This window comes from Lasioglossum baleicum, chromosome 19 (assembly GCF_051020765.1).
Source record: "Lasioglossum baleicum chromosome 19, iyLasBale1, whole genome shotgun sequence".
In the NCBI taxonomy this organism is placed as follows: Eukaryota; Metazoa; Arthropoda; class Insecta; order Hymenoptera; family Halictidae; genus Lasioglossum; species Lasioglossum baleicum.
In genome coordinates this window covers 7,170,916-7,193,080 of record NC_134947.1, presented here as the reverse complement: position 1 = coordinate 7,193,080, position 22,165 = coordinate 7,170,916, and the positions used below count along the sequence as shown (strand labels likewise).

The following is a 22,165-nucleotide window of genomic DNA, read 5'->3' as shown; positions in this document are numbered from 1 at the left end:
GCAGGAAGAAGGGACCGAGATAGGAAGAGAGCGAGAGATCGAGAGAGAGCGAGAAACAAAGAGGTAGGAATAATGGTCTGGTAGGAGAGACAGAGAGGGAGGGAGAGAGAGAGAGAGAGAGAGAGAGAGAGAGAGAGAGAGAGAGAACAGCGCGAGTAGAGTCGGTCGGTCGGCCAAAGCGCCGTGTGGCGCGTAGCCCAGTAGCACAGATCGCGGTTCAGTGGTCCTCATTCGTCGCGGCGATCACTGGCGCCGACGACGACTGCGATGAAAATTTCAGAGGCTCGGCACTGTCCTCGCACAAAGTCCCCTTTAAACGAGCACGCTTCACCCTTAACGAGTTTCTTCACCCTCGCAGTACAGCGTTGTCGCAGCTCGCTCGCTCGAGAATCCTCCGCACGGAGGGGTTGCATTTATCAGAATAGCGATGCGGTTTCTAGTCGCGGAAGAAAACAGCGCAGCGGTGTCCTCCCCGTCCCACTTATCCCGAGACTCGCGACCCCGTGCGAAAACCACCGGAACAACCGTCACATCCCATGGCACACCGTGTCCCCATTACCGTCCCCCCTACCACCTCAACCCTCGCCCGCGCGCCAACCCCATCCATCCCCCTTTCGTCCAACACGATCGACCGAAAACCGAACGTTCACGTTCACGTTCGTCCTAGTCAGCCTGTGCTTCTTGTCCTTCCAATTAGCCCTGCGTGGATGGCACACTTCTCTCGCCGAAAAATTTCCCCAGGGAGCCGCCTCGCGGAGACCGCGTCGGGTGTATCCGGACTCTTCTATCGGCTTCCGGTGATCCCTCGGAACGCCTTGAGAACCACTGACGGAACGGCGCGGCGGAGCGTGCGCCGTCCTGTTTGGGGGCGCGGACTGCCGGCAGAAACGGGGTCCTCTAGGCTAGGGGTTCGAACCGTGTCGCGAGGAGGGGCGGGGTGGTGGTTCTCGGCTGGGGGTGACACAGGGATGGGGGTTGCTTGGTAGCGATGGGCTATCGCGTCTACCCTGCAACTTTTTGAGCAATTCGGTCGGCCAGGAAATTCAAGTAGGCTACACTCTCGCTTCGACCGGTTTCGAAACCGGGGGCTGTCTCAAGACTTTTCTGGATAACGATGCTCCATTCGAGTGTGTTGTACCATCGTCCGATATGACAACTCCTTTACGGAAACTTTCGTTCCAGCGACTTTCCCTATTGGATTTGTAAATGCGTATCGACCCCGAGCCGTCCGAACCAGCTCGTTATCCTCCGCCAACCAATCGTTTGTCAATAAAATTGCTCGCGTACCTTTTCTTATTCCGTTATGCTGTTCGTTGGTCGACTGAGAAATCAAATTGCTCTTCGTAACATGATTGACTCGGCTTCTCGACGATTTCGTTACCACGATTACGGTAGACCCCCATTTAACGCGATGAAAGAATCGTTTAAAATTATATACCGTCTCTGTTTAAATTATACAGGAGTCTGCTTAGAATTCGCTGACGGATACACGCCACGAGCGCGAACAAACAGTCAGACGGTAATTCCTAAACTCCGTATCGTCGTGTAATTATAAACTCCTCCGCGGTACGTGAGGTAGAACAGAGAAACGACCGCGAGACTTGTTTCGATAGCACGTTCAATTTTGCTGTACCGTTTGTCGAGTTACGTTCTGCTAAACGCCGACGGAATATCGAATCTGCAGAGTAATTATGATAAAATAGGCAGCGAGGGCTGATCGGGAAAGAGAAAAAGTTGGCCGCGTCGAAGAAACAGGATCGTCGTTGTACCGTGCATGTTCGCTGGCGTCTCGATGCCATCGCTAGCTTCCACGCGTCGTATTGGTTCGGGTGGTGGCGCTCGAGGTACACTGCCGTGGCAGCGGGGATGGATCGAGATCGCCGGGGCTTGGTGGGGGTAGCTGGTATGCCAGTACGTAGCGGGTTGGTCGGGCGGAGAGAGGGTGGCGTGTCGTTACGGGTGGGGGTAGATGCGCGGTGGTGGGGAACGGACGGGTCGATGATGCCGGCGGTCCTCGACGACTCGAAACGCCAGTCAGTCTCTGGTCCCCTCGAAGCCGCGCTGTTAACCTTCTATCTCATCGAACACCGCTCGCCGCAGCCATGGGTGACAAGGTTTGTGATCGCTTAGACCAGCCATCTCTCCCGTCTCAGACACCGAGTCTCCGCTTTAGAGAATCGTATAATAACCCGCTTTGCCTGGCTGAGAAAAAACAGAGTCTAGACCGATATAGAGAGTGTGCCTTTGTGCAGGTGTGCAGGTGTGCAGGTGTGCAGGTGTGCGTGTGTGTGCCTGTGTGCGCGTTGCCTCTCCGCCTATCTGGCGAGAGAGAGAGAAAAAGAGAATTTATAGAGTGCTCGCGCTGGGAGAGGAACGGGGAACGAACGAACGGCTGGCAAGAGACGAGTGAAAAAGCGTTGAATGGGTTAGAGAGGAGAGCGGTTCTTTGTCGATGGCACGATCTCGTTAAAATGGAGCGCTCTACCTCCCGTCACGGTGACCAGGGATGATCGTTGGCCAGGCTGTTTGTCGATCGTCGCTCGCATTCCCTTCAACCAAGGTTCTATCTAATCTCGTAAACGATCCTCTCGGAATGTCAAACCGTTGGAACGGTTAGGAAATGAGGAGAGAGCAAGCGAATGAGCGAAAGAGAGAGTGAGAGAGATATATACATATATAGAGAGGGAGAGGCGAGTCTGTGGTGTAACCATTGGTAAAGAGGAGCTTCGATCGAGGACAGGAGAGGGAGGGTGGGAGAGAGAGAGCGAGGGAGAGACGAAGAAGAGTTGTGCCTCGGAAAGCTCCCCTCGCTACCCTCTCTCTCTAGCCCACTGTCTCTCTTCCCTATCTCTCTGTTCGTCTATCGCTCTCTCACTCTCTCTCTCCCTTGCTTTCTTCCGACGTCGAACTCTAGCGGAACCCGCGTGAAACAGTTCTTCCCGGTGATCGGTTCTGTCAGTGTCGTTTCCAGGAAACCGAGGGGCTCCCTCGACCAGGAAAGGCTTGCTCCCCCCTCCCCGTCTGTTTCTTTTTCCTTGTTCTACGATCTTCTTCTGCTACTTCTTCTACTTCTCCTGTTCTCGGACCGGTCCAACGCGGAAGGAGCCATGGTAAAAACTTTGATATTTCTAGAAACCGCGCTATTTTCCACATATCCGCGACATAAATTCACGAAACCGGAAACGATTTGGGGCGGGGGATACAACAGTCTGGTTTCGGTGGATTACGTGGGGTCTCGCCTCCCTGACCCAATTGTGACGACCGGGTAGTTCGAGCAGTGCGAAAGAAACGTTGAGAAAGCCCCCGTAGGCTCTGTCCGTTGGGGTTGCAGAAAGTAGTCCGCGGGGTGTTGCTGAGGGCGAGCGCACGCGCGCAAGCCCCGTTCTCGCCAGCTGCGGACATTTCCGCGAAGACATGGAAAATACGATCCGATTCCCCGTGAATCCTAGCTACCGCGACCGCGGGGTATAAGGGGGGCTTTCAAGAATTCACGAGAATCGAGCGAGGCCGCGTCGTCCTCGATCCCACCCCCGTAGACACCGCGGCTCCCCCCGGCTCGATGCTGGACGGTACCAGTGACGTCACGCCAGGTGGCGATCCTGGAACGTCGATCGAACGTGCGCACCACGATCGAACCCGGAGAATTCTCGTTTCCCGATGGAGGGTCTCTCGACGCCATAGGGTCGACCCCAAGGTTCTCAAAAATGTTCTCCGCCGGCCACTCTCTCGGCTAGTGATTTTCCGGAGGGCCGCTTCTGCGCAGACCAAGCCGCAGATCGCCGCGGCAAAACTCGTCCTGCTGCTGCTGGCCCGTCTCGATCCGACGACCACCAGTTTCCTCCTCGTTTCTTCGCGAAAGCACCCTTAAATTCGATCGATCGGCTCCTCCCGGCAGAAAATAACCGCCGCATGGAGACTGGTATTTTTAGAGAGCTATTAAAGTTCACCTTTTTCCTCGACTCTCTCTCTCTCTCTCCCAGGCTCCGCTTGTGCGCAAGCTCTGGCCGAGGAGAAATCGGAGAGCTTGATAACGATGAGTTACCGTCCCCGCCTGAAAAACGAGGACCCGCTCGACGTGGATCCGCCGGACGTCCCTTATTCACCGAGAAATTACCTCTTCAATAGATAACCGAACCTAACCTGGACTCGAACGATTCGTGTGACACGCCCTATATCGCGAACTCAACCCCTCCTCGACGAACCCTCTCGCTTCGATTGCCTCGTGACACGGTGCGGATCACACGGCGTCTTGAAAAATTCAGCTTCTCCTCGCGATTCGTCCCGTTCCCGTCTCTCAGCAGAGATCAGAAGTATTTGCATTTTCTACCGCCTCGGCGACGTCATCGCGTACGGCGCGAGAATCGATAGATACGTCTTTTCCTAACCCTCTGCCTCTCCGCGAGATTCCACATCTTTTCAACGTGATCGGAATTCGAGAGAAAACGCGTTCTATCTCGACAGTAAGTTCAGCTTGATTATATTTCTTTACGTAATCCCGGCTGGTACGGGAAGAATGTCCGCGCGATCGGATCTCGAACGGGATCTTCCGCGTCAACGCAGTTTACAGTTTAGATAGAATCAGGCCAGCTTTCATGCACAAAAGCATTCTCGGAACAGCGGCGGCGGCGGCGGAGAGGAGCGCGCGCTGGCTCTCCCGGGGCTGGTGGCCCAAGGACGCGGGCCGCGTCAATTGGAAAGGTCGATCCTTTTAAGAGGCCCTTACCGGCGTTTCTCATTCATTGAAATTTCTTCGAGCGACTTCCGCCTGTCGATTATCGCGTGACGCGTTTCCCCGCCGAGCTGTCCGAGTTTCTGGAAATTTAGGTCGCCAGCGGACGTTCCGTCGACCTCCGCGGCCAACCTGCGCCATTTTTCCATCGGAAAACACACGCGTCCCCCGGATCCTCTTTCAAAAAAAAGCTTGTTGACAGCTTTGTCGGCGACGATTCCATTGTCAAGAATTGGATTCGGTCGACGCGTGAATTTCACATGACGATTTTCGCGGATGACCTTCGGTCACGGAAGGGACTTGCGCCCTTCGCGAGATCGTTCGGATCAGTTGCGTAACGCGGTGACGTCCGTGCTCATTCAACAACCGGTCGCCGGCTATCGGTGGATCGATTACGCGATACAATAAACCGAAAGAATGAAATCGTTCCATGACGGCCCCGAGCGTCATGGCCGACCTTTGCCGACCTTTGTTGCAGCGATCGACAGGCGAACCGATGTCCGGGACTCGCCTCGATCGATCACGGGACTCTGATTTCCTCGAGTCCTTGAAACTCCTTTCGCCCTTCCCGGGCCGAGACCTGTGTTTTAATCAATAACCTCGGATCGACAGCTTCGGGGTCTGAAGTTCGAAAGTTCCTAATCGAGATTGGTTCTCTGTAATGCAGTTAATCGTTCACAGCAGAGATCGATCGACCCACCGAAGAGAGAGAGAGAGAGAGAGAGAGAGAGTTGCCGCATTGTTAAGAACGTGCTCGAACTAGAATTCGGTGTTCTCGGCTATTGTTCGAAGGTTGCGTAACCAGAGCTGTGAAACAGTCGGACGAGTCTTCGCCGGTCGATAAGAGAAGTGCCGCCGCGAAAGGATTGTTCTTAGATCAGTTTTTGCCGATTGTCTTCGCGAATTGGGTCCTGGTAACGATGATCGACACCGTGTTACCAGGGATTAGGACATCCTGCCTGGGAAATGTGCACACGGGACGCGAACGCGCGGCTAATCCTCGGCGATCAGACGCGAACTGGGTGACTCCTGCGCAGTGTAGTGTTTGACTTATCGAACGTGTGAATGTGTCCAGACACACTCGACTGTACCGATCTGTCCTGGCTGATTCTAGAACGCCGTCAATACTCGCTGTATCTCGGCGAGCATCCACTTTCATCGAGCATAGTTCTCTAACTCTACAATGCCTGCTACCTGAGCTATTCATTGACGTGCCCCCCCCCCCAGGTCGCTCTTAGACGAGCCCACTGTGTTCACTGCATGCGAGGAATCAAATTTCCAATCAGGTCTACCACAACCAAGTTCATCTCTTCGCAGCCTTGGGATTCTCTAACTGCATCGTTGCATGCGCTTCACGACTATGTACTTAGTTATGAGACGTTTAACTCCAATTCAATGCCTCATCTCATCGTGGATTTTGATCCTCGTCTAACCGTTCCGTTGCTTAGAAGATCACATTGTACTTTGCACGCGAAGTCTGTCTATTTATCTTCGCACGTGTCGTCTGTCGTTTCGTCACTTTCTTCTTTCGGTGCAATTGACACTTCCGATTCGCTCTGTTCTACTCTCTATTAGAATGAAATCAAAGTGGATATTCGCAGATCTAGAAATAAAATGTCAACATCGTCGTTCGCGATTATAATGAACAGCATCAACAGTTTATTCAATTCTGAATGTCCTCTATACAATCTCGAAAGAATTCGACGAAATCGTTCTCGTTAGAGTGTAGATCTGAAAATCTTGTGGATCTTGACAGCTATAGAAATAAAATGTCAATACGTTCATTAGCGATTATAAGGAATAGAATCAACAATTTATTCAATTCAGAATCTCGTCAGAATGTACATCTGAAAATCTTGTGGATCTAGAGATGGATCTTGACAGCTCTAGAAATAAAATGTCAACCATCGTCGTTGGCGATTATAAGGAATAGCGTCAACAATTTATTCAATGTAGAATCTCTTCTATAAAATCTCGAAGGAATTCGACGAAATCTTTCTCGTTAGAGTGTAGGTCTGAAAATCTTCTAGATCTAGAGATGGATCTTGGCAGCTCAAAAAATATGAATATCGTCGTTAGCGATTATAATGAACAGCATCAACAATTTATTCAATTCAGAATATCCTCTATAAAATCTCGCAAGAATCCAACGAAATCGTTCTCGTTAGAATGTAGATCACGAAATCTTGTGGATCTAGAGATGGATCTTGACAGCTCTAGAAATAAAATATGAATATCGTCGTTAGCGATTATAATGAACAGCATCAACAATTTATTCAATTCAGAATCTCCTCTATAAAATCTCGAAAGAATTCGACGAAATCGTTCTCGTCAAAGTGTAGATCTGAAAATCTTCTGGATCTAGAGATGGATCTTGACAGCTCAAGAAATAAAATGTGAATATCGTCGTTAGCGATTATAAGGAATAGCATCAACAATTTATTCAATTCAGAATCTCCTCTATAAAATCACGAAAGAATTCGACGAAATCGTTCTCGTCAAAGTGTAGATCTGAAAGTCTTGTGGATCTAGAGATGGATCTTGACAGCTCAAGAAATAAAATGTGAATATCGTCGTTAGCGATTATAAGGAATAGCATCAACAATTTATTCAATTCAGAATCTCCTCTATAAAATCTCGATAGAATCCAAAGAAATAGTTCTCGTTAGAGTGTAGATCTGAAAATCTTCTGGATCTAGAGATGGATCTTGACAGCTCTAGAAATAAAATATGAATATCGTCGTTGCATTTTCCTGATTCGACGTAGCCCGTTCAAATCTGTTTCGTAAAGTGGCGACCATAAGAATTAATTAAATGTAGAATCTCTTCTATAAAATCGCTAAAGAATCCAACGAAATTCTTGAATATCTTCTGCATCCAGATGCGGATCTTGGCAGATCAGGTCAAAATCTGTTTGCAAAGCTTCGAATTTCCGTAATTTCATCGTTCGGAGGCATCAGTCGGTCGGGATGAAAATCGACGAAGGAAAACGCGGAGTAGCGAAAACAATCAGCACCTGATTGCACCGCGACGACGCGCGGCGATGGCTCCGCTCGATGATAGTGCGCAGTCAATTTCGTTGATGCTCGGCTGTGCTCGTGGCCAGAGGTTGGACACGTTTTCTATGGAAATTTCAACGTGGCGCCAGCGGCGTAAAATAGTCCCCACTCTTCTATCCCCGGCAGCATCACACGGTACTTAATGTTTCCCGTTCGGCCTGCTTCGGCCCACAAAACGGTCATTTCCGTCAGAAGTGCCTCTAACGACCTCACGCGAGGCCGGGGCACCGGGGTTGAACAGGTTCTTAAGGCGAGGAGATCGTTGAAGGTCCAGCTTCCTTTCGTTCCCGGGGCGCGAGTCTCCGTGTTCTCACGCGAACGTGCCCGAGAGCCCGAGGAAAACTCAACCTTGTTCCGCTCCTGGACAGTTCTGGGGACTCGTTAACGCGTTCGCTGTCTCGCTATGCTCCGGAAAATATCGACTATCCATTCTTTTCTTCCTCTTCTCTCTCTGGTAACCAGCAGCGCGACAAGTTCGTCAAACGCAAAATTCATGTTCAAATTCACTAGACTGCGGATGTTTATGCAATTTACTATTTTTTTATAGACAAATTTGAAGAAAGTGGAGTGGAATCATATTATTCATGGGAACAGCCTTTGTGGATCTAAAAGAAATCAAAATCGTTGGTAATTCTATCGAATTTTATATTATCAGTGGCGCGTTACCCCATGGGTAACTTGGGCCTCAAGGAAAAGGGGACAAACCGAGATCCAACATCCAAATTCTACTCAAAGTGTGATGATATCGGCGCACAGGTTCGATCAATGATGAAACACAGCAATTTTGCAAATTAATTAGGCAAATTCTACGTTTTTCTCAGAAATTTGTTTCGATGGGGTTAGGGGCCCCGAAATTTTGCTTTGCCCAAGGCTTCAACTAGGTCATAACGCGCTACTGTATATTATAGCAGTTTTTGAAACTTTTCATCCGCAGTCCACTCATTACACACACTCTTGGAAGTAAATAGGTAACAAGCTAACAAGCTTAAGGATGTTCTGGAGGTGTATAAAAACGCAACAAAATTTTTGAAAATTTGACAAGATATAATTCTTACTAAAAATTAATGCACAATTATCTTTCTGATATAGCTTCATAGTCCACGCTCATAAAATTTTACCAAAATTGGATTTATTTTCACCTCGAAGTACCGAAATTACTTTCTCGCCGACCCAATATACAGGGTGAGTCACCTAACGTTACCACCTCAAATATCTTTGTTGTTTTTAAAGCCTAAGTATGAAGTCTACAATTAAACTAACGTCTAGACTACGAATTTTCATTGGTTAATGCAAAATTTTTTTTGAACATGATCTAAACTTCTATGAGAGCATCACCACATCTTTTATCAACAATTATACGATCGATAGAAAGGAACATTTTTCAAAATAATAATGTCCTGTGTCTGTTATACAGACTAGGAGCTACTTAGAAAGTTTATACGTGCATGGGTAATCATAGTCACTGAATTCCTAATGAAAGGGACCATCATTAGAGGTGTTTAAAAAAGGGTGCTTCCATTTTAAAAAATGAAGGTGACCTTGATGTCTCTAAAAACAATCACATAATAACAATAATATTCTTGGTATCATGTGAGCCCCGCTGAACCATTCAACTTTGTCCTTCAGACATTTGACGTATCTTTAAAAACAACAAAGATATTTGACGTTAGGATAAAATATAAACAATATAAATAAAATCAGTCCGAAAATGAAAAAGCTTTACCACAATTTTGTTCAGCGAACGGTCGAGTTTCTTTTGCATTGCGAATCCTTGCGATAAGTGCACAGGGCGCGATAGAAAGAATTGTTGACCTATCGACCTTGAAATGAATTTTTCGTAGAATCACGCTACGATAGTCGTGGCATATATTATTTCTTTACACCATGTACAACTTGTCTTGGGATATATCTGTCGAAACGGTAGTCTGAGAGGTCTGCCTGCATACAAGGTTTCAAACATTACTCTGCAAAGTCAACAAGTCGCTGGATGGAGCTGGTTTTCGTCAGTTTTTCGGTCGTCGACGACAACGTTACATCACCTAGGACGTTCGACTTGCGCGTGACTTCGTAGGTCAACCGAAGAAACCCAGAAAATTAACAACAATCGAACTGAACGAACTCTGTTTCTAATCGATTCCGTCTGTATGGATGATTAAATAATACGAAGACCGAATAGCTCGTTGAAGGACCGTTGCCCTAACTACTACAACAAATACTCTTTTGCTGATCCCACAAGCTAATGAACACTCTTCGCTAACGAATAGAATCAACCATTAGGAGAAGCGCGAATCGTCGCGGTTCGCTACCAACATTTGTTTTAAGGATGTTCTGGAGGTATATAAAAACGCAAGAAAATTTGTGAAAATTTGCCGAGAATAATTCTTACTAAATTAATGCAATTACCAAAGTTTGGGTTTAATTCACTGCATCGTTTAAGAATTATAGCATCTTAAAGTTTGCACATTTTAATGGAGAACATTCTTAAGGAAAATTCATAAAATTCCACTTCAAACACTATTTGAACCTTGAAAAAACGCAACAAATTTTTTGAAAATTTGACAAGATATAATTCTTACTAAATTAATGCAATTACCAAAGTTTGGGTTCGATTCACTGCACCGTTTAAGAATTATAGCAACTTAAAGTTTGCACGTTTTAACACGTCTTCTATTGGAGAATTCATAAAATTCCACTTCAAACCCTATTTGAACCTTGAAAAAACGCAACAAATTTGTTGAAAATTTGACAAGATATAATTCTTACTAAATTAATGCAATTACCAACGTTTGGGTTCGATTCACTGCATCGTTTAAGAATTATAGCATCTTAAAGTTTGCACATTTTAATGGAGAACATTCTTATGGAGAATTCATAAAATTCCACTTCAAACCCTATTTGAACCTTGAAAAAACGCAACAAATTTTTTGAAAATTTGACAAGATATAATTCTTACTAAATTAATGCAATTACCAAAGTTTGGGTTTAATTCACTGCACCGTTTAAGAATTATAGCAACTTAAAGTTTGCACGTTTTAACACGTTTCTTATGGAGAATTCATAAAATTCCACTTGAAACCCTATTTAAACCTTGAAAAAACGCAACTAAAAACTCCAGTCTTTTTTTATATATATAGTAAAAATTATGTAATTAATTGTGTTCAAAATTTATTAGGATTCGCTAAACAGTTACAGAGCAAAAAATTATAAACTATTACGAAACGTCAAATTTATCGTGTTGTCATTGTTATTTGTCGTGTTTATTATCTTGAAGTTCAAATCAGAGGGTACAATTATTCGCAAAAGTCACTTACAATTTTTTATATTGGGTTGGCAAATAAGATCGTTCGGTTTTTTAGGCTGGAATATATCACAAAAACCGAACAAACTTATTTGCAAACCCAATAATATGAAGACAATTTGATTAAAAAATAAATATAACATGAAATTCACTAATTAAACGAAAGCATTTTGAATTAATCTATTTTTTTAATGCAAAACATACTCATGTATGGCTTTCATTGCCAATATATTGATGGATTTCGAATTTCTTGTACTTGTGTCTCCCATTGTACCTCCAGAACATCCTTAATGACAGTTACTATTTTCACTGATTGCTGAAAAAACGTGATTTGAACAAAAGTTAGCATTGTTAACACGTTAACTAATGGCTAAATTTGATTCCGGTTTAAAGGAAATTAATAATTAGACCGCGGAATATGTTACAGCGGTTATTTCCATGAATTGCAGGACACAAGTCTTGCAATTTATTTCTGCATCTGCATCTGTTAAATTGTAAAAGACAATGATGTTCTCAAATTCTTGCAATCGCGTTCTACTATTTTAAATTCCACCGATTGTCACAATATGTTAACACTTTACCTACCGGAAGCCTATTAATAGGATTTTCAATAATTTTGCTGTACCGAAAGAAAGCATAGAAATTTTCTTTTACATTGCAATCTTAAATGAAGCTATTAGATGACGTTATTGAGAGCAACTTGTTAATTCATAATGAAAATTGCCGTTACTATTGATGGTTCCATTAAAAAGTGTTTAGCCATGAACTATAGATTGTTCAAAATTACGCAATAATCACCGATCGGTAATGTGTTAATAGTCTATTAATATTGCAGTAGAAGGGGTTGCATCAAGATTATTACTTCGACTCGTTGAACGCGCAGCTTCATTCGTTAAAATAGTTGAACACGATCATTTTTTGGTCGAACTTCCGAAAACATTTGTGGTACGGTGGAGAGAATCTTTTGACAGGTTGATTTCTGTCATTCCGTGTTAGAATCACGGCGACTCTCTAATTATATAATGGTCTTAGGATGTTATAGTTTTACTCGCCCTAGTCAGTCCTATCTCTCGGGGATTACTTTTGTGACTCTCGGATCGGAAGTCGTGTCAGCGGCGCGTGGGCCGAGTGGCAGTCAGTGCGTTAGCGTGTTGCTCGAAATAATTGGGTGATTGTATGTCGAAAAAATTCTTTATTCTCAGATTTCCACGGAATTGTCGAGCAACGAGGTTATTTCAATAGCCGCCGCGTCGTTTCTTCGTAAATTTCGGTGCGTTGCATCGATTCAACCTCCGGATTAAAAGCAACAAAATCTTTTTTTATTATTACCAGACTGCTTTACAATTTATCATAAAAATGAGTGCCATTTCAAACAGCGAATTCGCAGTCCATCTTCTACATTGCTCTTCACATGGTGCTTTATAACTAGACTGCGGATTTTATGCATTTATGACAAAACTGGGCATGTACAATTTAAAGCAGTGGACATGGTAAAAATATTTAAAGACATCAATGTATTCGTTTCGGCTGAATAGGATAATTAACCCTTTGCACTCGGTTGTCCCCTCTGAGACACCACTAAAGATTGCTGTACCATTATTCAAAATATTGTTTACACTATTAAATATATCGGTATCTAATCAATTATTAAACATTTAGTTATTGTATGAGGTACTATACCAATTTCATATCTACAAAATGTTTAAAAAATCACAAGGAATGGAAATATTCTAGATCGGAAAGAAAGTTTAATTTTGCAGTTAAAATAGCTCCGAGTGCAAAGGGTTAAAAGACGAATACAATTTTTATTTGGCTCCTGTGTCCTGCAATCAATGCGAACATTTTTATTTTGCATAAAGATCCGCAGTCTATTTATAACAGCGGATCTTTATGCAAAATAAAAGTTTTTTCTAGCTGAATTGCAACAATCTGAAGTAGAAATTAATCTTCTTTTTTAGTATAATTAATTAAAATTAAATCTTCCAATATTTTCACTGTTTCAAGTTACGCCTACTCAGCTTTTGTCGGAAATGCGTGAAATCCGCTGTCTATTTATACGAATCCAACAAAAAATAAATATTTAAAAATGAAAATAAATATTTGCTGGTGAAGTCGACGCCTTTGTTGATGCTTGAAACACTAAATTTAAAATTGCGGGACTGTGAGCATTAGTGTTGTATAAAGCTCGAGTCTTCGAAGCTTCAGAGCTCAGTCTTAAAGACTAAGTTTCTGTAGAAGAAGATGTAGAAGAAGTCTTTAAGACTGAGCTCTGGAGCTTCGAAGACTCGAGCTTTATACAACACTAGTGAGCATTGTATGCGAGTTATTAAGAGGAGTTTTAACATATTATTTTCACTACGTTAAAAACATATCAATGAACAATATAAGTTTATATTTAGACGCCGTATCTTGCAGTTGACGCAAATAATTCTTATCTTGCAGTCTAGTCATTGGATTAATTGAGGATATTCAACAGCCGAGACTGTAGCATTAGTTTCTTCAGATCGGGAAGCTCCGAGAAGTCCCGAGTGTAAACAATTCAGCCTAGTCTCTGAAACATATATCCAAGACTAGCAGCTTTATTTGGAAAAATGCCGTTTTAAATTACTGTTTTAATTGTATGTGGATCGATGAGTCTGTCTGGCCGATCTTGGTGATAAAATTTCGAGAATTAAAATGATTAACACAACTCAAGAAAACAAAAATTCCAGTTTGGTTCCCGTATTACAGAAATGATTTTTCTATTAAAATCCGCAGTCTAATTAATAACATTAATTGACTAACAGGATAATGTAGCACATCTTCAGACACGGAAGTTGGAATTGTCTCTGATCTATTTCGACATGAAAAAATGTCTAAAATGAGGAACACAAGGATGTCCGAACGCAATTACCGTTTTAAATCCATGTGGATCGATGAGTCGCGCTGTCTGGCCGATAAGATCTGGAGAGTTATTCGGATCCAGAGCTTTCTGAAAATATCCTCGCTGTCTGTAGGAAAGGGTTAGGTTCTTTTCAGCGTTGCAGGTATACATTGAAAGCTATCGAAGCCTTTAAATCGCCGAGAAACTTGTCGGAGAATGCATTGAACGTCCATTAATAGGGGTAGGCGAAGACAGTCGGGATTGTAGGTGGAAGGGCCGCAGACTAGATGGCGCCCAAGCTCGCCTTCTGGGCTGCCTATCGATCCTAACCTATTTATAATTCCTCTGACATTTCGATTCGTATGATAACGTCGGCGAATTCTACCCCAACGTGTTCTAGCTTTCTCTCTGCACCCAGCGAGTTTCCCTTCTCTTTGAATTCATCCTCTCGCCAATGCACGGAGAATAAAAAAAAAAATAAAAGGAAACGATCCGCTCTCGCCACGTCCGTTTCTCGAAATGTCTCCTCGCTGCTGGATCATCGGACCGCCTCTATTTTTAGACAGCTTTCATAGTTCAACTATCCAATTAAGCGGAGTATCCGAAGTTCTCAATCGTCGGCGAAACTTCGTTTCGAATATTCGTGCGATCGAAGTTTCATTTCAATTTCTGGGACACTCCGGCGGATTAGGGCTGACATTTTCACGAGTCTCCCGAGCATGTCCTAGCACAATGGATCCAGTTACTGTTTCTTTACGGATAAATTACTTTCCCCGCGATATTCGTGGCGGAATCGAGCAATTGCAACTTGCAATCCTCGGACAACGGTCGATTTTTATAACTATAGCCCACAGCTCTAATTAATAATTTTTACGATTTACCTTTGGTGATATTCTTCGTGTGGACACATTAGTCTTTCACACATACCCCATTGCAACAGTTATTTTTACTAAATAACTAATTTATTATCGTTAAATAAGAAATTCATTGATTTTAAAAAGCAATTCTAATGTTTTGCGTAAAGATATGACGCTCGTAGACTGGGAAGTTTATTATCAGAAAAATCATTATCAATAATTTACTTACCGTAACATTTTCTTCGCGGTTACACCGATCACAACGTCTTCATCCCCAAAAATGTCGTAGAAGAGATAGCTCGCGGATTTTTACGCAAAATAAAAATTGTCTGCATCATTTTCAAGAGTCTGGAGTGTGACATAGACATTTAATTCTTATTTTATATATTCCCGTCAATGAATGCTCATAAGGGGGGTGTAGAGGGAAATGGAAGGAACACAATTTTTAACTTTGGGACTTTGTTTGGACTAGTTACGAGGTAAACATACTAAAAGTTCCTACTCTTAGGAGGTAAGTGGGGGGCACGTAGAAGGTCCCTTTTCTCGGATTTCTGCTTGTATCTCGGAAACTATGTGTCCTAGCGACAAGACCATTCTATACAAAATTAAAGCTGACGAAATGTGCCACAATTTCGATTGAATTCAGTTTTTCGCTATCTCGCACAGTTTCCGAGATATCCGCGCTCAAAGTTCACTAATTGTGACAAAGAAATTTTTGCCTCACGTTTTTTGCCTTATTTGAGCGCGGATATCTCGGAAACTATCCGTCCTAGCGATAATACCATTCTATACAAAATTAAAGCTGACGAAATGTGCCACAATTTCGATTGAATTCAGTTTTTCGCTATCTCGCACAGTTTCCGAGATATCCGCGCTCAAAGTTCACTAATTGTGACAAAGAAATTTTTGCCTCACGTTTTTTGCCTTATTTGAGCGCGGATATCTCGAAAACGATGCGAGATAGCGAAAAACTGAATTGAATCAATCTTGTGGCACATTTTGTCAGCTCTAATTTTGTATAGAATAGTCTTATCTCTAGGACGCATAGTTTCCGAGATATAAGCGGAAAACCGAAAATGGGACTTTCTACGAATGGGACTTTCTAGGAGAATGGGACTTTCTAGGAGGTGTAACTTTTAGTATGTTTACCTCCTAGCTAGTCCAAACAAAGTCCCAAAGTTAAAAATTATTTGAATAATCTTAACAAGCTGAAAACACTAGATCGCATTATTAGATCATTGCAACTTTTTCACTGTTTTAAATGGCACCCACTCATTTTCGCCATAAATGCATGAAATTAATCAAATTTGGTATAAACTTTGTTAAAATGTTCATCGTGTGTCTGGCTCGTTAAAGTAGGGCAAGGGTTGAAAGATATAAAACATACGTTAATTTTAAAGAGCAATTTTATTCGAGGTTCGTTTGCGTCGATCGTAGAGGGACACTTTTTGTTGCGTCCATCGTGTAGCACCTTATAGAGGATTTACTCTATATCCTTAAATTATACATATATGGCGTATAATACCGTTACGTCGGAATGAAATATAAAATTGACATTATCGAAGCACCGACCGACCACAAATAATGATACAGCCCTTAAAGATAGAAGTTTCCCTATTATCACCCGCACATAAATTTCGACTTCTTCGAAAGTTTCACGGGCTTGTTCCCGCGTCCCGTAATCTCGGATCCGGAGCCGGTGTTGTATTTAAAGGACCCTATTTCTGACACGACTTTCCTCTGCGAGAGACTTTTACCCCGATGCGCGATGGGAGCGGATCGAGTTGCAACGGGTTAACCCCTTTGTGGTTTTCCGTCGCGAAGGGGTTGATCCTCTCTCGCCAACCCCCCAGCCGCCATCCTTATCCCCGGCCGATGGAAATAATCTTGCAGCGCGCTATCGATCGGTGTTATTCACGTGCGCCCCGAACTCCGTTTCCCATTTCCAGCGACTTCCATCGTTATCGACGGAATAACTCGCCGATTCGATCCGACAGCGGGATCTCGAACCAGGGAACGTTTTTAACACCACTTATTTTTCTACAATGGGGGTACGAAATATCTGTACACCTTCAAAAATCAATAACTCTTTCAAAATTCGACACAAAAGCTTCAGTTTTTTCAGATGATAAAAGGGTTAGTTTACTAGCTAACGTGTAAATAATTTTTTTATTGTTATCGGTCGCAATTGCGAAGGAAAATGTGAAGATTACGATTTTTAAACGTTTCATCTGGGCCTGTAATCAAAATATCAAACAAAGTACAAACTACACGCCTTTTAAAAACGAATAAATTTTTCAAAACTCGACTCGGCAGCTAGAGTTTCTTTGAGACGTTAGAAGGGTTTACTAGCTAATGTGTAAATGATGTTTTTGGCAATTGTTATTGGACGCAATTACGAAGGGAACAGTGAAGACCACGATTTTTAAATTTTTCATTTGTGCTCGTAACGAAAATTTAAAACATGTATTTTGTAAATCTAAGTGAGTTATATATATATATATATATATATATATATATATATATATATATATATATATATGTATATGTACAATGTTTCATTGAAATTGGTCGACGGATAAAAAAGCTATGGGCATTCTAAATGTAGAAATCTTTGAATTTACGGTGTGCGATTCATTTAAATCGCAAATTCTTACGATTTTTGCTATTTCCAATCGATTATATTTCGTAACATCCCCTTGATCGATTTCGATGAAACTTTGTACAAGTATATAACTTACTTAGACCCCTACCAATGGCGGCTTATGAATTTTCATTACAGGTACAGATAAAAAAATCTAGGTAACTTACTATTCCTTAGTTTAGAGAAATTGATGGAACAGTGAAACAGTATTTTCAGGTTTTAAGATTATGGTAGGGAGACCGTTATTTTAAACGTAATGCCAATATCTGCTTATATTTCTCTATTTTAAGTGGAACAATACATGAAAAAACATCATTTTGGATTATAAAGAAATTTTTAAAAGTCCAGCGTTGCCCATTTATAAATAGAAATATATTTTATATTACACATTTTTACATTTTTAAATAGATATTATACATTTTTAAATAGAAATCTGTATTTATTTTCTGTCTACTTTGAACACTGCTCACTAGATGTCGTAGATTACCAAGTTTTTATATTAAATTCTACTTGATTTCCTCTTTAATACGAAGTAGATAACTCAAAGTGTCCAAATTTCAAGTTACCTAATTAATTCAGCCGGCAATATCTCGACGTTCGTAGCGAGATGATTTTCGTATGAAAGTTCACTTCGAGACAGGATAGAAGGATCGTTAGGCGACAGAACCTTGGCAGAAGCAGTGCAGCGAACCGATTTCGAGTTTTCCCGGCGTAAGCGTGTCGCGAATCATTCATTCCACGCGGACGCGAGTACAACGAGGTACAGTGACTCCCACTAATATTCCGACACTCTTAAAAACACCGTAACTTTTCAAATACTGGACTATGCGATTTGAACTTTTTTGGAAAGCTAGAGCAATTAGTTTACTACAGGATGTGAAGAGAAATTTTTTCAAAAATTGCATTTGACCGGAATTGTAGAGGAAACACTAAATGTTGCATTTTACAACTTTTTTACGCGGGCCTATATTGAAATTTTGAAAAATACGTTTTGTAGATCTGTGTGGGTTATATACGCATTGTGAAAGTTTCATCGAAATCGGTTGATGCGGGGAAAAATGACAGTCATTGAAAGATGTAAGAATTCTTAGATTTACTGCTGTTATAGGCCGAATAATCGTGAAAATCTGCAATTTTTACCATCTTTAAACGCTTGTAGCTCATTTCAACGTCGACCGATTTTGACGAAATTATTCAGGATATGTTTAATTCAAACAGATCTACAAAACGTATTTTTTAAATTTTCAATACAGGCCCACGCAAAAGAGTTGCAAAATGGATCTTTTAGTATTTTCTCTACAATTCTCCGACCAATTGGAATTTTCGAAAAAATTTCTTTTCACATCCTGTAGTGAACTAAGTGCTCTGGCTTCCGAAAAAAGTTTGAATCGTGTAGTCCAATATTAAAAAGACTATTGCGCTTTTTAGAGCGTCCGAATATTAATGGGAGTCACTGTAGCTATTTCTGTGCCGCGGCTAGACTCCGTTACTGGTTTCTAGGAAAGATCGATTGCTCCCGTTATCACCCCTCCCACCGCTAATTCCTTTTTGTTATTAAGGTTCAATTATTGCATGACGTATCGCCACGCACGAGAAATTGAATAATGACGTGCCTATCATAATTATACCTGGCGTTTCAGTCTGCACGTCTTACAATTAGACTTCTGATACTCGCCTAGGTGCTTCTTGTATTTTTCTTCTGTTTTTTTTTTAAACACCAGGTTTGCGGGACGCAAGCTAATTCATTTACGACTATCGTAAAGATGCGTTCAAGAGGAATGCTTGTTGTTTTGATAAAGTAGTCAATTTTAGCGACCCGCGAACCTAGTGTTCCGCTTGAACTGATCCTGGAAATCTTGTAGCTTGAATCAGTAGTTATAGATTAGAGAAATTAGAGCGTACCAACCAGTGATGGCGTGCAGAACCACTGCTGTTATTTATTTATTAGATTTAGGAATTGTCTTTGTGAAACTTGCAGGGGGTGTTTCGAGATCTCAGAACTTTACTTATGTCCACCCTGGTAAATATTGTATAGTGCCGAATTTTTCTATTCAAGCAATGAACTTTAATGATTAAGATATTTTCCCTTTTGTTCGATGATCTTTTGCCAAAAGGAATAGACAAGAAACTATTTTATTGATTAAAGTTCATCGTTTGAAAATACCGAAATTACTTTCTTGCCAACGCAATAGTTAACAAGCTTAATTATTCATTACACACAGAACGGTTTCAAAGGTCTTCCGGCTCGTAGAATGTAATTCTGGAATGATTTATTTACTAGAAGGAGAAACTGTCTTTAGAAAACTACCCCCGAAAGGGCTGTTTCCATCTAACGAATTGAAACTCTGCTTTCAATTGTGGGTTTATGCCAATTCACATCTTACGGACGTAACCTCGGAAGTAAATGGTTCATGTTAACGAAAGTTACCTAAACGAATTCCAAATGAATACATCAAATTACGCAAAAAACATGATTTGAACAAAGGTTAGCATTGAAGTCTCTAGACTTTGGGTATTTTTGTTATTTGGGTATTTGTTGACGAGTAGCAAAATTATTGCAGATTTTATATTCTCCGATGATCACTAGACTGCGGATCTTTATGCAAAATAAAAATTGCCTGCATCGATTGCAAGAAATAGAAATCAACTTGGATGTTATTTCTTGCCTTAATGATTTTAATAGAGAAGTCATATATTGACATCTTTAATTTCGAAAATTTTTCTACAATATTGAATACCATCTACTTAATTTTGCTATAAATGCACAAAGATCTGTCTAATGATCACAGATTAATTTATATTTGAGATACAAAGCTATGCATTGAAACTATAAGGCGCAACATTATTGAACATCCTAGAAAATGTTAATCATTGACACAGGATTGACATTGATTCTGTTTTACCTTAGAGCTCTACCATTATTCAAGGCATTGTTTACACTATTTTATATCCATAAACTGACATAAATCATATAAAATGGAATTATTCTCGCTAGGGAGAAATGTTTAATTTTCGAGTTAAAATTAAAGGTTTAAAGGAAAATGAACAATTAGACTGCGACAATTATTTCCATGAAATCGCAGGAGACAAGTCTTGGCTACACGAGGAAAGAAAACGGGCACTGAAAGTCCCGTGGAAATCCGAATGCCGTAATTAGCCTCTTCAAAGACTTCTGCTTAGAGCGTTTGCGGGTCTTCGGTTAAACCAATGTTTCCCCCTTTAACGAAATAAGTCCGACGGTCGTTGGCCCGCAAAGGGATTGCCCTTTTCCCGTCGTGCTTTTCCCCGCGGAGGAATGCGATGCCATACGAATTCGGCGAGACCAACCGTCTCGTGCCGTTCATTTTCTTCCTTCTCGATCATTATCTTTCTCTGGTGCTTGATTCACCGAGCACCAACTTGTCTTTTACATACATACAGGCTGGGTCAACAGATATTGGGTTGGGGACAAAGTTTCTTCGAATTTTAATGCAGAAATTAATCAATTTTTTCCCATGTTTTAAATGATGTTTATTGGATCAAGTGTGTGCCATTTTGATCGACGTTGTTTTGCCATTTTTGAGGTAAAACCATCATCGCTAACTAATCAAAAAGTTTTGATCCAAAACATTTAAAAAGATTATTAGTCATCTTTAAATATTAGTTGATTATTGTCCTACTCTGGCACTCTGTCTACGGAAAAGGGTATAATCGCTGTTAGTAAAATATCACAGATATGAAGAATTTTTTCCCATGTTTTAAATGAAGTTTATTGGATCAAGTGTGTGCCATTTTGATCGACGATCTTATGCCATTTTTGAGGTAAAACCATCATCGCTAACTAATCAAAAAGTTTTGATCCAAAACATTCAAAAAGATTATTAGTCATCTTTAAATATTAGTTGATTATTGTCCTACTCTGGCACTCTGTCTACGGAAAAGGGTATAATCGCTGTTAGTAAAATATCACAGATATGAAGAATTTTTTCCCATGTTTTAAATGAAGTTTATTGGATCAAGTGTGTGCCATTTTGATCGACGATCTTATGCCATTTTTGAGGTAAAACCATCATCGCTAACTAATCAAAAAGTTTTGATCCAAAACATTCAAAAAGATTATTAGTCATCTTTAAATATTAGTTGAATATTGTCCTACTCTGGCACTCTGTCTACGGAAAAGGGTACAATCGCTGTTAGTAAAATATCACAGATATGAAGACTGTTATTAAGGATGTTGTGGAGGTACAATGCGAGACAAAAGTACAAGAAATTCGTAATCCATCAATATATTGGCAATGAAAGCCATTCATAAGTATCTTTTGCATTGAAAAAATAGATTAATTTAAAAAGCTTTCGTTTAATTAGTGAATTTCATGTTATATTTATTTTTTAATCAAATTGTCTTCATATTATTGGGTTAGCAAATAAGTTTGTTCGGCTTTTGTGATATATTCCAGCCCAAAAAACCGAACGAACTTATTTGCCAACCCAATATAAAAATTTGTAAGTGACTTTTGCGAATAATTGTACCCTCTGATTTGAACTTGAAGATTATAAACACGATAAATAACAATGACAACATGATAAATTTGACGTTTCGTAACAGTTTATAATTTTTTGCTCTGTAACTGTTTAGCGAATCCTAATAAATTTTGAACACAATTAATTACATAATTTTTACTATATATAGAAAAAACCTGGAGTTTCTAGTTGCGTTTTTTCAAGGTTTAAATAGG

The 22,165-nt window shown here is 41.3% G+C and overlaps 1 protein-coding gene and 1 long non-coding RNA gene across 8 annotated transcripts in view; both read left to right on the top strand.

Moving 5' to 3' along the window:
• The window catches only part of Atpalpha (sodium/potassium-transporting ATPase subunit alpha), a 253,830-nt gene that overhangs the window by 149,991 nt on the left and 81,674 nt on the right, over nucleotides 1–22,165 (top strand). The window contains exon 1 of one of the 7 annotated variants that reach the window (XM_076443429.1): nucleotides 1,954–2,114. The exons of 3 other annotated variants lie outside the window; for them this stretch is intronic. In XM_076443429.1, the coding sequence (XP_076299544.1) occupies nucleotides 2,103–2,114 (12 nt within the window). In that variant the 5' untranslated portion in view covers nucleotides 1,954–2,102. Of the gene's footprint in view, nucleotides 1–1,953; nucleotides 2,115–2,171; nucleotides 3,111–22,165 lie in introns of those variants that run through there. 3 more of the 7 variants (XM_076443425.1, XM_076443427.1, XM_076443430.1) reach the window with 3 other exon arrangements.
• Nucleotides 3,117–22,165, top strand: part of LOC143218305 (uncharacterized) — a 66,826-nt gene continuing 47,777 nt past the window's right edge. Inside the window, exon 1 of the long non-coding RNA XR_013011024.1 lies at nucleotides 3,117–22,154. This is a non-coding gene — a long non-coding RNA (uncharacterized LOC143218305). The remainder of the gene's footprint in view (nucleotides 22,155–22,165) is intronic.